The 12,842-nt window shown below is 43.6% G+C and overlaps 1 protein-coding gene and 3 non-coding genes across 4 annotated transcripts; 1 reads left to right on the top strand and 3 right to left on the bottom strand.

The window, feature by feature from the left end:
* The first annotated feature begins 6,055 nt into the window (after nucleotides 1-6,055).
* On the top strand, nucleotides 6,056-9,779 carry LOC106820916 (63 kDa sperm flagellar membrane protein-like). The gene is made up of 7 exons (XM_014825519.1): nucleotides 6,056-7,104; nucleotides 7,432-7,559; nucleotides 8,082-8,322; nucleotides 8,565-8,714; nucleotides 8,962-9,043; nucleotides 9,228-9,274; nucleotides 9,691-9,779. Exons 1-7 carry the CDS (start codon nucleotides 6,735-6,737, stop codon nucleotides 9,777-9,779), a joined length of 1,107 nt encoding a protein of 368 aa, XP_014681005.1. The 5' UTR covers nucleotides 6,056-6,734.
* Nucleotides 9,780-10,515: 736 nt separating this feature from the next.
* On the bottom strand, nucleotides 10,516-10,587 carry Trnaw-cca. The gene has a single exon. It is a non-coding gene; the product is annotated as a tRNA-Trp (tRNA).
* Nucleotides 10,588-11,446: 859 nt separating this feature from the next.
* Trnaw-cca lies at nucleotides 11,447-11,518 on the bottom strand. Its single transcript has one exon. It is a non-coding gene; the product is annotated as a tRNA-Trp (tRNA).
* Nucleotides 11,519-12,109: 591 nt separating this feature from the next.
* Trnaw-cca lies at nucleotides 12,110-12,181 on the bottom strand. Its single transcript has one exon. It is a non-coding gene; the product is annotated as a tRNA-Trp (tRNA).
* Between the last annotated feature and the right edge of the window lie 661 nt (nucleotides 12,182-12,842).

Here is a 12,842-nt window from a genome sequence, read left to right as displayed (position 1 = left end):
TCTCACAGATGAATTATCTTTCAACCAAGATGTTTGCAAAAGAATTCTAAGAATTATGAAAGCCGTTTAATACTAAAAGCTCCAGTTCTCAAAATTCAATAATTCTATCCTAACTAGAACTATATGATAGTCAATTAATAACCCCCGCAATACCCTTTATCGGAGGGTAAAATAGAGGGGGGGGGGGGGGGGGGGGCGGGGGGGGGGGGGGGGGGGGCGGGGGCGGGGGGGGGGGGGGGGTAAATTATGGTCGATGGACCTGCAAGAGGAAGATACTGTTTTCCTATGCAACGCTTGACGACGCCCACACACAAAAGATGTCACGCACATACCTGTCATTGCCGTGATCTAAGTGTATGAAGTTTGATTGCAATCCCTTGAAAACTATGAAAGAAGTTCGCAGCTACAAACTTTTTGCACTGACGAGCCACTGCCCGACGCACCGCACGCACTCGCCGCCCGCCAGATGATTCCTATATACGTCCCTTCAAACTCGCTTTGGGTAGAACTTCTGATTTGGAGTGCGCGACGCGATACCGGTTCGCGCCGCGGATTCTACCAATGAATGATTAACCATTAGAATCAGTATTCATTTTTGTCAAATTTACAATATCAGAATTCGTGAGATGGTTAGGTAACACATCAGTTTTACAAATAATTGACCCGACGTTGATTCGAGACACGCAACCTTCTGATCTGCGAGTCAGCACGCGCTACCGTTAGCCGCACGGAGCTACGGAATGAATTTCTTTCAACCATATAATATAATGCTTTACAATATTCAAGAATCGCACGAATAAGGCTTTACCAAAAGTTTTGTTCGCCAAATTCTGAACCCTAACGTAATGAAAACACGCAACCTGACCTGGCAGCTGGCAGCGCGCTACCATTTGCGCCGCGGCAGTCTTGAAACTGTGTTGCACGTACATAATTTTGTTTAATTTCACTTCTTACGCGCCGCTGGCTTCTGAAAGATACGTATAGCGGTACATTATCAAGCCATGGCTGCATATACGTTGCGCCATAGCATCAGCTATGTTGTTGCGTAACCGATGCAGCGTGCAGTGCGCCTCGCGGTTATTCGGCGTACGCAGAGGCAGGCGTGAATTAGCTGCAGATTGGTGCAGGCTCATTCACATTTTCGTTTGCTCGCATAGCGCGCTTGTACGTTGCTTACGCTTGCTATGCAGAGCAATACAATAACTCCGCAGCAAATGAATGTTAAATGATGAAGTTTCTGCCTACTGTGTGTCTGTTTTCAAATAAAACACGCACACACACACATGCACACCAACACACACACACACACACACACACCACACACACACACAACACACGCCACGCACGCACGCACGCACGCAACGCACGCCCACGCACGCACGCACGCACGCACGCACGCCACACACACACACACACACACATATATATATATATATATATATTATATATATATATATATATATATATATACATACATGAAACTATAAGGTGGTTTCTGCTACTTTGATTGGAGGATTTTATTGATACCGCGTGAATAAAAGGTAGGGAAGAAGGTAGACATTATAGTGGGGTTGGAAGTGTGAGAGTAGATAGTAGGAGAGCAGGTAGTGAATTCAGGTAGGCCTACGTGACGAATACAGACAAATTTGTATAATAATACTTGGCAGCGTATGTTACGCGGGAAATACCCAGTTCTCTGAAATGTTTCAAGTGCCTGAGGATGCAAGCAATTTAGCCAAATTAGCTCAAACACCCTACTACCATTTTTAACATCGTTGTTTTGTGTTTCAGTATTATTTCAGTCTTATAGCCTTTTGGATACAGTAATTAATGATAACAGAAGTTAATCAATGCCGCCATTTCATTTTAGCAAACGAAGAAAGAGGAACGCGGTCATCCTGTCGCATGATTTACAGTCGGAGACAGCAAGCAGTTACGCGTTTGGTTACGCGAACGAGCCTGGTGCCACACTTTGTCAGAGTACGGTTAGCACAATCACATACGAGGACAGAATTAGGTGGGCCTCGATATCCGAGCTTGTGAAGGAGTATAATGTAAGTCTATGCTGCCGTTTACACGCGTAATCACCTTCTTTTATGTATCATGTAAGGATATCACAAATTTTGATTAGTTTTCCTGGCATAAATGATCATTGTCAGATTAATGTAATACCGCAAAGCTACAAATGAAACTTAACGTTTGATTATTCTACTGTCGAGTTAGAAAAAATTCGGCAGCTCTGAAGAAGAATCGATCGAGATGGAAGATTCGACCTCCGATCCGGATGTGACGCAAAACATTCGTCACTCACCGCCGCCGTCGCAGTTTCTGCCGAAAACCAGGTCGCGAGCCAGCATGAACTCATCGAACCACATACTGGGACCGTTCGGCAGCAAACAGTGTAAAGGTGAGGGAAACAAATCCATACGAGCCATGCTATCCCGCCACATGGTGGGATTACAGACAAGCGCAGCGGGTATATCTTTAGGATACGACTGTAAAAGGGCTTTGATTATACCTGTATGGAACTAGTCAATATATAATGTATTAAATCGTATAATTTACTATAATACTGTACATAATAATAATTTACTAATCATGTAAAAGGAACATGCGTGCGAATCACCATATTTCGACTTGATGCATACATTAATTGTAACTAACGCGGTTTCTCTTTACATGATCTGTTCCATTTACATGGTGTTCCGTTTACATGGTTCTGAGCTTAAAGTGATTACGTCACCGTAAATAGTAAAAAAAAAATATAAGTAATTCTGTTCACTTTTTATGGTTAAATTACTGCATTATACTTCCTATTTTACTATATTGTTGGATGTGAACATACACTCGTGACTCATACATAGCCCATAGCAAGCAATTAATGTCAGGAACATAATAACAAATCGTCCAGGTTTTTTGGATTTTTAACTAGTTGAGAAACAATCTTATCAGGTAAGAATTTGACGATACGTTTAGTCCCGTTAGTTCTTACGTTTAATGTAAAAAAATGGCAACAAAATATTTACAAATATTACCATAGAAAATTTGTGACGTAGTCAATTTAAGCATAGAAGAACCACCGTCGGAAAAAATAATAGCTCGTCTATAGTATGCAATCCTCCCTAATATGATATGCGCCGAAACATTGATTAGTGAACTTTGTAGCTCTTCCGTATAGCAACGATGTTAGTTCGTTCTGACAGGGGGTGACGTCATTAACCACCCGTGCAACTATTTTGGATTTGATTAGATGTATGTACGGCTAGAAAACTGCATTCTTTGTCTTCTCTCTACAAGTGAAACTCACCGATCTTTCGTTTCAGCAACGTGCTTGAACACGACAACTGAGAATGGCCACAATGCTACCCACATTGGCCGTGATTCAGCAGATGACGTCCTCGCGTCACCAACTACGATGTCAGAACGGATGACGACTGCCGCCCCGCATTCGAATCGAACCGTGATTGACAACGCGCGCAAGGCGGCCGCACATAGCGATGCGGACGCCGAACAGTTCCACGCTGATCAGGATTCTATCGCGACGGCATTTCACGAAGACGCCGAGAGTACAGCTCCGTCAACGAAGGCGGATGATACATTGCCCGATGCAGTGTCACGTACTGCTAGTTACGTGGGCGTGGTCGACAGCGCGATAGGAACGTCAGACTACAGTGTCAGAGGAGATGTGGTGCCTGGTCTCGACCATGGGCCACCTGACCATGGCGCATCGAAAACACCGGTGGACACGTTTTCAATTTCGTCGACCATAAGCAAATCCGAGTATATACAGCAAAACGCTACCGTGGGTTCTCTACAGAGGGACAGCGATAATCAAGATGCTGTTAACTCACATACAGATGTACCGTTTTATGCCATCCTACCATCCTCTAATGACACGGATAGTAACGCGACAGGGTCCAGCGATCCGAGCAGGGATTTGCTTACGATGATAGAGGAAGTAACGTCCGGTGTATACCCTCCGATTTCGGTCGGAACAGTGCCGTCGCCAGATGGCGTTGCTGCCACTGGTCATGACCACATGTTAACAACCCGGACGCAGCAGGCTGACGTGCCTGTCGTTACAAGCGCATCGGTAACCGCGAGGTTAGCGTTGCCGAATAAGGAAGCAGTCAGAAACGCGTCTTCGTCACGGGAAACACATGTGAAACCAGAGGCTATGATTACGAATCCAACTCGTCTACCGGTCTTTGCAGCCATGCGGTCTATGAAGGCAACAGCAACGACGGAAACCATGACAATGACAACAGTATCACCGACGCGTGCTCGGCTAAATATGGTTTCGCCGATCGCTTTGGCAACAGCGGTAAATACAGGCGACACGACTATCTCTGCAACGTCTATTAGTACTACACCCACACCCACGAATCCTCTACCTGGCTCGCTCCTGTCTTCAGAACAAGGGTCTATTATTAACGACTTTTCTTCACCCGCGATTCCTGCTGTCGTCGATCCCTCGGCTGACGTAGTTCCTGTGACGTTGCCCACCACAGACACGTTTCGTACCAATCGCGTGACTGTGGAGTACTCCGATAACAGACCAGTGCACGAAGCGACGTCTACGTCGGTATGGACTACGGAGACAGTAGGCGTACACCCACAAACTACAGAGACAGTAGGCGTACACCCCCAAACTACAGAGACAGTAGGCGTACACCCCCAAACTACAGAAACAGTAGGCGTACACCCCCAAAGTACGGAGACAGTAGGCGTACACCCCCAAACTACGGAGACAGTAGGCGTACACACCCAAACAACGGAGACAGTAGGCGTACACCCCCAAACTACGGTCATGCTGAACGATTATAAACAATACCTAATAATACTATATATATATATATACATATATATACATATATATGTATATATATACTTAAGTTATTGCTAATAGCAAATTTATTTTGAAGTAGAGTATATGCACGGTACACTCACTAGATAGAACGCTCTTCTCAGAATCGTCACGTGGGAAGGGAGACTCGTGCCTTAAATGGCTTGTAAATTTGTTTCTCGTAATGCGAATTCAATGTTAATATATACAGATTACATGCTATTATTATTAAATCGTTGCAATCTATGCAAATTGTCATAATTGTGATCGCGGCGAATTATGACACGTCATAAAATATGTGCTTGCCTCGTTTATGCGTGTAGATATGATAGGATATGTATATTGAGTAATGACAGGCGTTATTTACATATAATCCTGTATTAAAAAAGTTTCCGTTTTGTAATCGTTTTCATACAATCTTTACATATGATATCCTTCTGTTACTGTACGGTACAATCGAGGAGCCAACACCACCATAATAGATTAATAATTTATCAGCATTAATAAGTCTTTCGTTAGTCTTGTAATTTAGATGTAATTAAAACTGAATTAAGATCGCTCTTGATGTTATATATTTTTTTATCATGGATAGTAAAGCATAAGTACAATCATAAACAATAAACATTCATTCATTCATTCATTTAATCGTTCGTTTGCTTGTTCGGTCGGCCAGTCAGTCGTTCGTCCGTTCCTTCCTTCGTTTCTTTCTTACTTTCGTTCTTCGTTCATTCGTTGTTCGTTCATTCGTTCGTTTGTTCTACCTTCTTTCCTTCCTTCATTTATTCATGCATTAAATAATTCATACATTTGCTGTTGTACCGGCGTTAACTTCTGTAAATAGGATGGACGATGTTTACAACATTATTGACTTAATTAATATACATACCTTACATAATTTTTCTTTGTTGGCTTTGTTTGTGATATGTATGAATGTTTTAGGATTGGAAATTTGATAGAGAATGATGTAGGACAAAGTGTGGCATTCTGTGGCTCTACACTGAGCAGTAGACGGGGGTTTCTAACTATTATAATGCACGGACTGTTGCTGTTGGTAATTGCGAATTATTCGACTTCATAAGACGATAGAATCATGAAATCATTACAAGTCAGTGACTAGAAGCTATACTCTCGTACGAAGCAATTTAGTTTTAAATTGATACGATAGCGCCGAGTACCTCAGAGATTTTGCACAAATAGGTGTTTTACTTTGCCAGTGTCTGTAGAACCCCACAGTACTGAGCCAGTGCCCGTACATCACCACAGTACCGCGTCTGTGCCCGTACAACGCCGCAGTACCTCGTCCGTGCCTGTACAACACCACAGTACTGAGCCAGTGTCTGTAGAACCCCACAGTACCGAGTCTGTGCCTGTAGAACACCACAGTACCGCGTCTGAGCCTGTACAACACCACAGTACCGAGCCAGTAGCAGAACATAATGGCACACCTGAGTCGGTGCTAAAACCGAACTACTATACGCAGATTTACGTACCGCGCACCTTTACTACAGGAGGTGACCTGACTACAGTGCTGCCCTCTATCACTGCGATCTTGGGCGGGTCAATCTCACGAGATGTCGAGTCGTTGACAACGACAGCTGTGTCGAGTTCTGTGAGAAAGAACACTTTTAGTTGGCAATCGCAAGGGGTTGCAAGCACGCGTGCAGACGTATCAACGCAGAGATCTGTGCCAAAGGTAACACGGCCGCAATCATCTACCTCGTCCTTAGAAAGCGCGGCAGCAGAAACACATAGAGGCGGAGTAGAATTTGTGAGCGAAGCCAGCAAAACCGAAGCACCTGCGTTCGTGTCAGAAGTACCGGTAACAACCTCTAGTTGGGAGACATTAGCAATTGATCCAAGTAGAAAGACTACATACCGACCTGGGAGAATGGTGGGCACGACAACTACACGGAACGTCGTTAGTACGACCAGTGGACGTGGGCTCGTCGAGAAGGTTGCGCTAGACATCGGCAGGAATCGCCCTGTTTCCTCTTCGCCGCATCTAGAAGAAGATAGTACCGCACCTAGCGGACTACCAATTGAACCGTCAGGTACTGAAGCTGCGGGCAGCTATAGAGAGAAGGCGGGTGCTGGGGAGTCGCTTCGTCCAAGCAGCGTAGAGCGGATGTGCTCGCGAGGCGATGTCTCCAATTGCCGTGTCTGGAACAGCGAGTGGTGTAGCACAGGAGCTAGTGTGCAAGGAGTGTGCGTGTGCATGCCGGGCTACGCCCGGAAAGCAACGACGAGCGAGTGCCTAGGTGAGTATGCGTTTTGTCTTCTATATGGTTAGATATCTTTTTAACCCGCTCTTTTCCGAATATTCACAGGTTATCGAATTTCCGGATCTTGATGCATGCCGACCGAAATTGGTCCACGTGTATCTGTGCCATCGCTGCAAACTAAGCAGATGTGTGTTGTATCTACCTAAATCCTGCTAGTTTTAATGTCAGATAACTAACTATGAATCAGAATGTTTATTGAAGGTAATCGAGTCATTGTGAGCAATTCTGTGTATGAGTAAAGAAATATGCAGCGCGCGTGTCATGACGCTGACTTAATTAATCTTTCATTCGGCAATGTTTTAGAGTCGCGTTCGTACACGCTTCTCATTCGACTCTATCGATATGACGGAAAGCTGTTGCGCTTCACGCGCGTCTACGAAGACACAAACTCCGCAGAATACATCAAGATGAAGATATTATCGGAGAACGCTGTAAGTACCATTAGCCTGTCCGAACCAATACCCGGACAAAATCCCAAATAATTTTTTCGCATTAAAATAGCATGCCACAAGCTTTTATTATTTTATTTGTACAAGAATTTGTGTTTTCTTATCTAAAGTAACACTTATGATATTAAAATCAGCCAATAGGTGGCGATGAGTCCTGCCTGACACATGCAGTTGTATGCCTAGCCACAAAAAATAGTACGTTGTTGGGTTTCACGCACGCACGCACGCACGCACGCACGCGACGCATACACGCACTCAGCCGCACAGCACCCACACGCACTAGCACGCACCGGCACTGCACACAAACACATACACACAAACGCGGCACACACAACCACCACACACGCACGCACGCACGCACACAAATATATATATATATAATTATAAATAAATAAATAAATAAATATAATATTTATATAAATGAGCAGGTTCATCATCCATATAATTATAATTATATATATATATATAAACCGCTCATTTATTGCGTGGTACTCCCGGGTACAGATTAGCAGTGCCTACGGGCTACGTGACGCGGTGGCGCAACACTTCCTCGGCGCCGTCGTCGTCGGATTTCTACCTGGCAGTCTCATCGTCAACACAACCGTCAGTGTCGCCAGCCGCTCACGAGTGAAAGCCTCAGATCTCGTCACCGAATTGCAGCGCTCCCTACTGGCGACAAACAACAGAGTCGGCAGCAGTAAGCTGTTTGTCGCCAGTCCCGTTGACGCCGTGGCTAGGATCGAAGGTAAGAAGGGAGTAGGCGGGAAATAAAGCGATGAGATCAAATGCAAAACATGAGTAGGCAGGGCAATGAAAGGATGTGATCGAAGGGAAGAAAGGGGTAAGCAGGAAAATGAAAGGATTAGGGCGAGATCGAAGGCGAGGAAGAGGTAAAAGAGAGGAGAGCAAAGCGCGGCAGGAACTGTATGACATCGGCGTGACATCGCGACATTTTAAACCAGGAGTGGCGTTAATATTGTGCTTCAGATTACGACGAATGCGCCGACTCTAGTCAAAACGACTGTTCTAAGAACGCATACTGCCTCAACGAGGACGGTTCCTTCACGTGTGCCTGCGCGAGGGACCACGTCGATGAATCACCGGCCCCGGCCAATCGTCCCGGACGTATATGCGTTCGTAAGTACCGCATCTCAGTCAGTATAAAAATGCTATTAATTAAATTAAAGTTAGAAAAGAACATCACTACTACACCGAAGGGTGTTTGCAAATAGTAATAAACAGTATAATACATACTATAATCTCTATTGGAGGCGTTTCCTTGTCAATATTACATGATGAATGTGATAAGCTGGTTGCAGTATGCGATAAGAAACTTGCAGATAAGTGATGCATGGCATATATCTGATGTTTTTTTTTATCACAGCCAGCGGCGAGCTGCAATGTCCAGCCGCCAACTGCAATAATAATGGACGTTGTCGCCTGAACAATGGCGTCGAAGACTGCGTGTAAGTTTATTTCATACGTGTGTTTGTGTGTGTGCGTGCGCGCGTGCCCGCGTGCGTGCCCGCGTGCGTGCGTGCGTGCGTGCGTGCGTGCGTGCGTGCGCGCGCGTGCTTGTGCTAGTGCGCGCTTGGGTGTTATCGTTCAGAAATATAGTGTGCTAAAATGCGCTAAACCTCTTTGTTGCAGGTGTGAAGACTGGTATATAGGAGGAAACTGTCAGCTAAATGTTCGTGGTAAGAGCAATGATAATAATATGTGAAGTTTGTTAATTTCGAACACAGTTACGATGAGAGCAGCAAGTTTTATACCGTAGTAAACCATCTCCACCACCCAATTAACATATGAGCATAGAAGGGCATTCCAACCACTTTCCCTTAAAAATGGTCCATGCCCAGTTGTTAGCAAAACCCATAGGCAGCATTTTGAACTAAGCTTTGAACTCGGACGCAGCGGTGCCCACAGGAGGCGCCACAATGCACCATGGTGGCTAGCTCAAATTGCTGCATGTTGCTTTGAAATATCACGTCAAAAATGTGCAAAAGTATTTATTCATAAGTATTAGTTCGTATCAATTTTTCTACCTGTCGCTCATTGTTGATGCGAGTTTAGTCTGCATCTGTGAATGACAAGTATCCGCTTTGTTTTCCAGTGATACTCATATGTGGTGGCGCCACTATCGCGGCTCTCACGGTTTTGACACTGCTAGTATGCGGGTTTTGTTGCTACAGACGACAGTAAGTAATTATAATAGAATTTTGCACAGGGGAGATCGAGATAGTAATCCGCTAGGGGACGGCTCTGATTGGCTAATTTTGTCTCTTATTTATTTGATTTTTTATTAATTTTGGCTAATTTTGTTTTATTTTAGAATTAGGGATAGGGTTAGGGTTAGGGTTAGGGTTAGGGTTAGGGTTAGGGTTAACTGATTTCTATATCCACAACTTATTTCTATATTCACTATCTCTCTTCTGATACCTACTAATTATAATATAATAACTAGTGAAGATATGATATAGTGGCTGATGTACCTCCGTGGTATCGAATGATACTGGGGTTAGATAATTAATATGTCAGCAATTCAGAGTGAGGCAGCGTCAAACGCAAACTGATTACGATTTTGTATAAAGCAGCAGACAATTATAATATGTAAATTAGAGCCAAGTTTAACAATCTGATATGGGGTTGGATCCACAATCGTTACGCTAAGAACTCCTCTTAGTAAGAAGCAGCATTTTGATCAGCAGACAGACGTACTAATTTTGCGTCACGCAGTCTTGCTTCTATAAGCTACACTAGAATCAACTAGATAACGTTCACAACTTCAGTTTTCAAAATAATTGACCCCGACGTGATTCGAACACGCAACCTTCTGATCTGGAGTCAGACGTACTAATTTTGCGTCACGGAGTCTTGCTTCTATAAGCTACACTAGAATCAACTATATAACTTTCACAACTTCAGTTTCCAAAATAATTGACCCCGACGTGATTCGAACACGCAACTTTCTGATCTGGAGTCAGACGCGCTACCGTTGCGCCACGGAGTCTTTCTTCTGATTTGTTACAATCAGTATTAATTTTTAACAATACAATTTGCAATATTCAAGAATACATGAAAGTTAAGTTTTCCCAAATTCTTAACCCTAACGTTAATAAAAACACGCAACTTTCTGATCTGCAGTCAGACGCGCTACCGTTGCGCCACGGAGTCTTGCTTTTGCAATGTTATCAACAGCAATATTTTTTTTACAATATTCAATAATGCATATACGGTTCATTAAAGGGACAGTAGCCTCTAGGATTTTACTACATACAACTGTACTTACTGTATAACAAATCGTCTATACCCACACGTATTTGTTACCAGATACCTAATTTAATTGTTATAATTAATTACACATCAACGCTACGAAATTTGAACGGCGCCATAACACCCGCGACCGTGCTGCCACCCCGGAAAATTTGCGTATTTGACAATTTATTTTGCACGTTACAGACCGAGGGCTAATCGCAAAAGTGCAATTATATTTATACCTAAATGCTATTTAACCGAACGATATTCATTTTAGGGCAAATTTATCCATATTATAACTGAAACTATATGTCGTTTATAAGATATTACAATCCTTTTGCTTTTAAATGAATAAATAAGAAACACCCTCGGTCTGTAGCCCTGGGCTGGAAAGTGGTTTTGCGCAACTTATCAGATCGTGCGCTTTGAGTGGCGCCACCGTCGTTATAATCAAACTGTAGTCGTTAGTTTTAAAACATGAAAAAAAAACATTTCTAATGGTGATTGAACCATGAAACTTTTTATGTAGCGTAATTATAACCTAAATTAGCTGAAAATAACCCTAGAACCTAGAGTAAACTCTCCCTTTAACAACTCTATTTTTCCATAATAATTGACCCCGACGTGATTCGAACACGCAACCTTCTGATCTGGAGTCAGACGCGCTACCGTTGCGCCACGGAGTCTCACGGATGAATTTCTTTCAACCAATATGTTTGCAATATTCAAGAATTTATGAAAGGTTTACTAAAAGTTCAGTTCTCCAAAATTCATAATTCTATCCTAACTAGAACTATATGATAGTGATTAATACCCCCGCAATACCGCTTTATCGGAGGTAAAATAGAAAATTATGGTGTGGACCTTCAAGATGAGATACTGTTTCCATGGCAACGCCTTGACCGACGCACACACAAAATATGTCACGCACATCTACCTGTCATGGTGATCAAGTGTATGAAGTTTGATTGGAATCCCTTGAAAACGATGGAAGAAGTTCGAGCTACAAACCTTTTGCAACTGACCGAGCCACCGGGCGACCGACCGACCGACCGACCGACCGACCGCCCGCCCGCCAGATGATTCCTATATACCGCCTTCAAACTTCGTTTGCGGTACGGTTAAGAACACGCAACTTTCTGATTTGGAGTGGGACGCGATACCGTTGCGCCGCGGATTCTTACCAATGAATTATTACCATTAGAATCAGTATTCATTTTTGTTCAAATTGACAATATTCAAGAATTCATGAAACAACATAAGTTTTACAAAATAATTGACCCCGACGTGATTCGAACACGCAACCTTCTGATCTGGAGTCAGACGCGCTACCGTTGCGCCACGGAGTCTTGCTCTTGCATTCCTGTCAACCAATAATTAATGTTTACAATATTCAAGAATGCACATAAGGTTGACCAAAAAGTTTAGTTCGCCAAAATTCATAACCCTAACGTAATGAAAACACGCAACCTGACCTGGAGTGGGACGCGCTACCATTGCGCCGGGAGTCTTGAAACTGTGTTGGTACCCTTACATTTGTTTATTTTCACTTTTTACCGCGCCGTGGTTTCTGAAAGATACGTATATATAGGGTACATTTATCAGCTTGGCTGCATTACGTTGCGCGAGTATCAGATGTGGGTTGGGAACCATGCAGGTGCGTGGCTGCGTTATCGGGGTACGGCAGAGGCAGGCGTTGATAGTGAGATTGGTGCAGCTCATTCACATTTTCGTTGCTTGCATAGGCGCTTGTACGTTGTACGCTTGTATTTCAGAGAATACAATAACTCCCGCAGCAAATGAAGTTAATTTATGAGTTTCTGTACTTTGTTTCTGTTTTTTTCAAATAAACACGCACACACACACATGCACACCCACACACACACACACACACACACACACACACACACACACACACACACACACACACACACACACACACACACACACACACACACACACTACTCTCTCTCTCTCTCTACTCTCTACTCTACTCTCTCTACTCTCTCT

The sequence above is a fragment of the Priapulus caudatus genome, unplaced genomic scaffold (genome assembly GCF_000485595.1).
Source record: "Priapulus caudatus unplaced genomic scaffold, Priapulus_caudatus-5.0.1 Scaffold3, whole genome shotgun sequence".
Classification (NCBI taxonomy): domain Eukaryota; kingdom Metazoa; phylum Priapulida; class Priapulimorpha; order Priapulimorphida; family Priapulidae; genus Priapulus; species Priapulus caudatus.
Note: the sequence above shows the minus strand (reverse complement) of the source record. Positions and strands in the feature narration are given on the sequence as shown.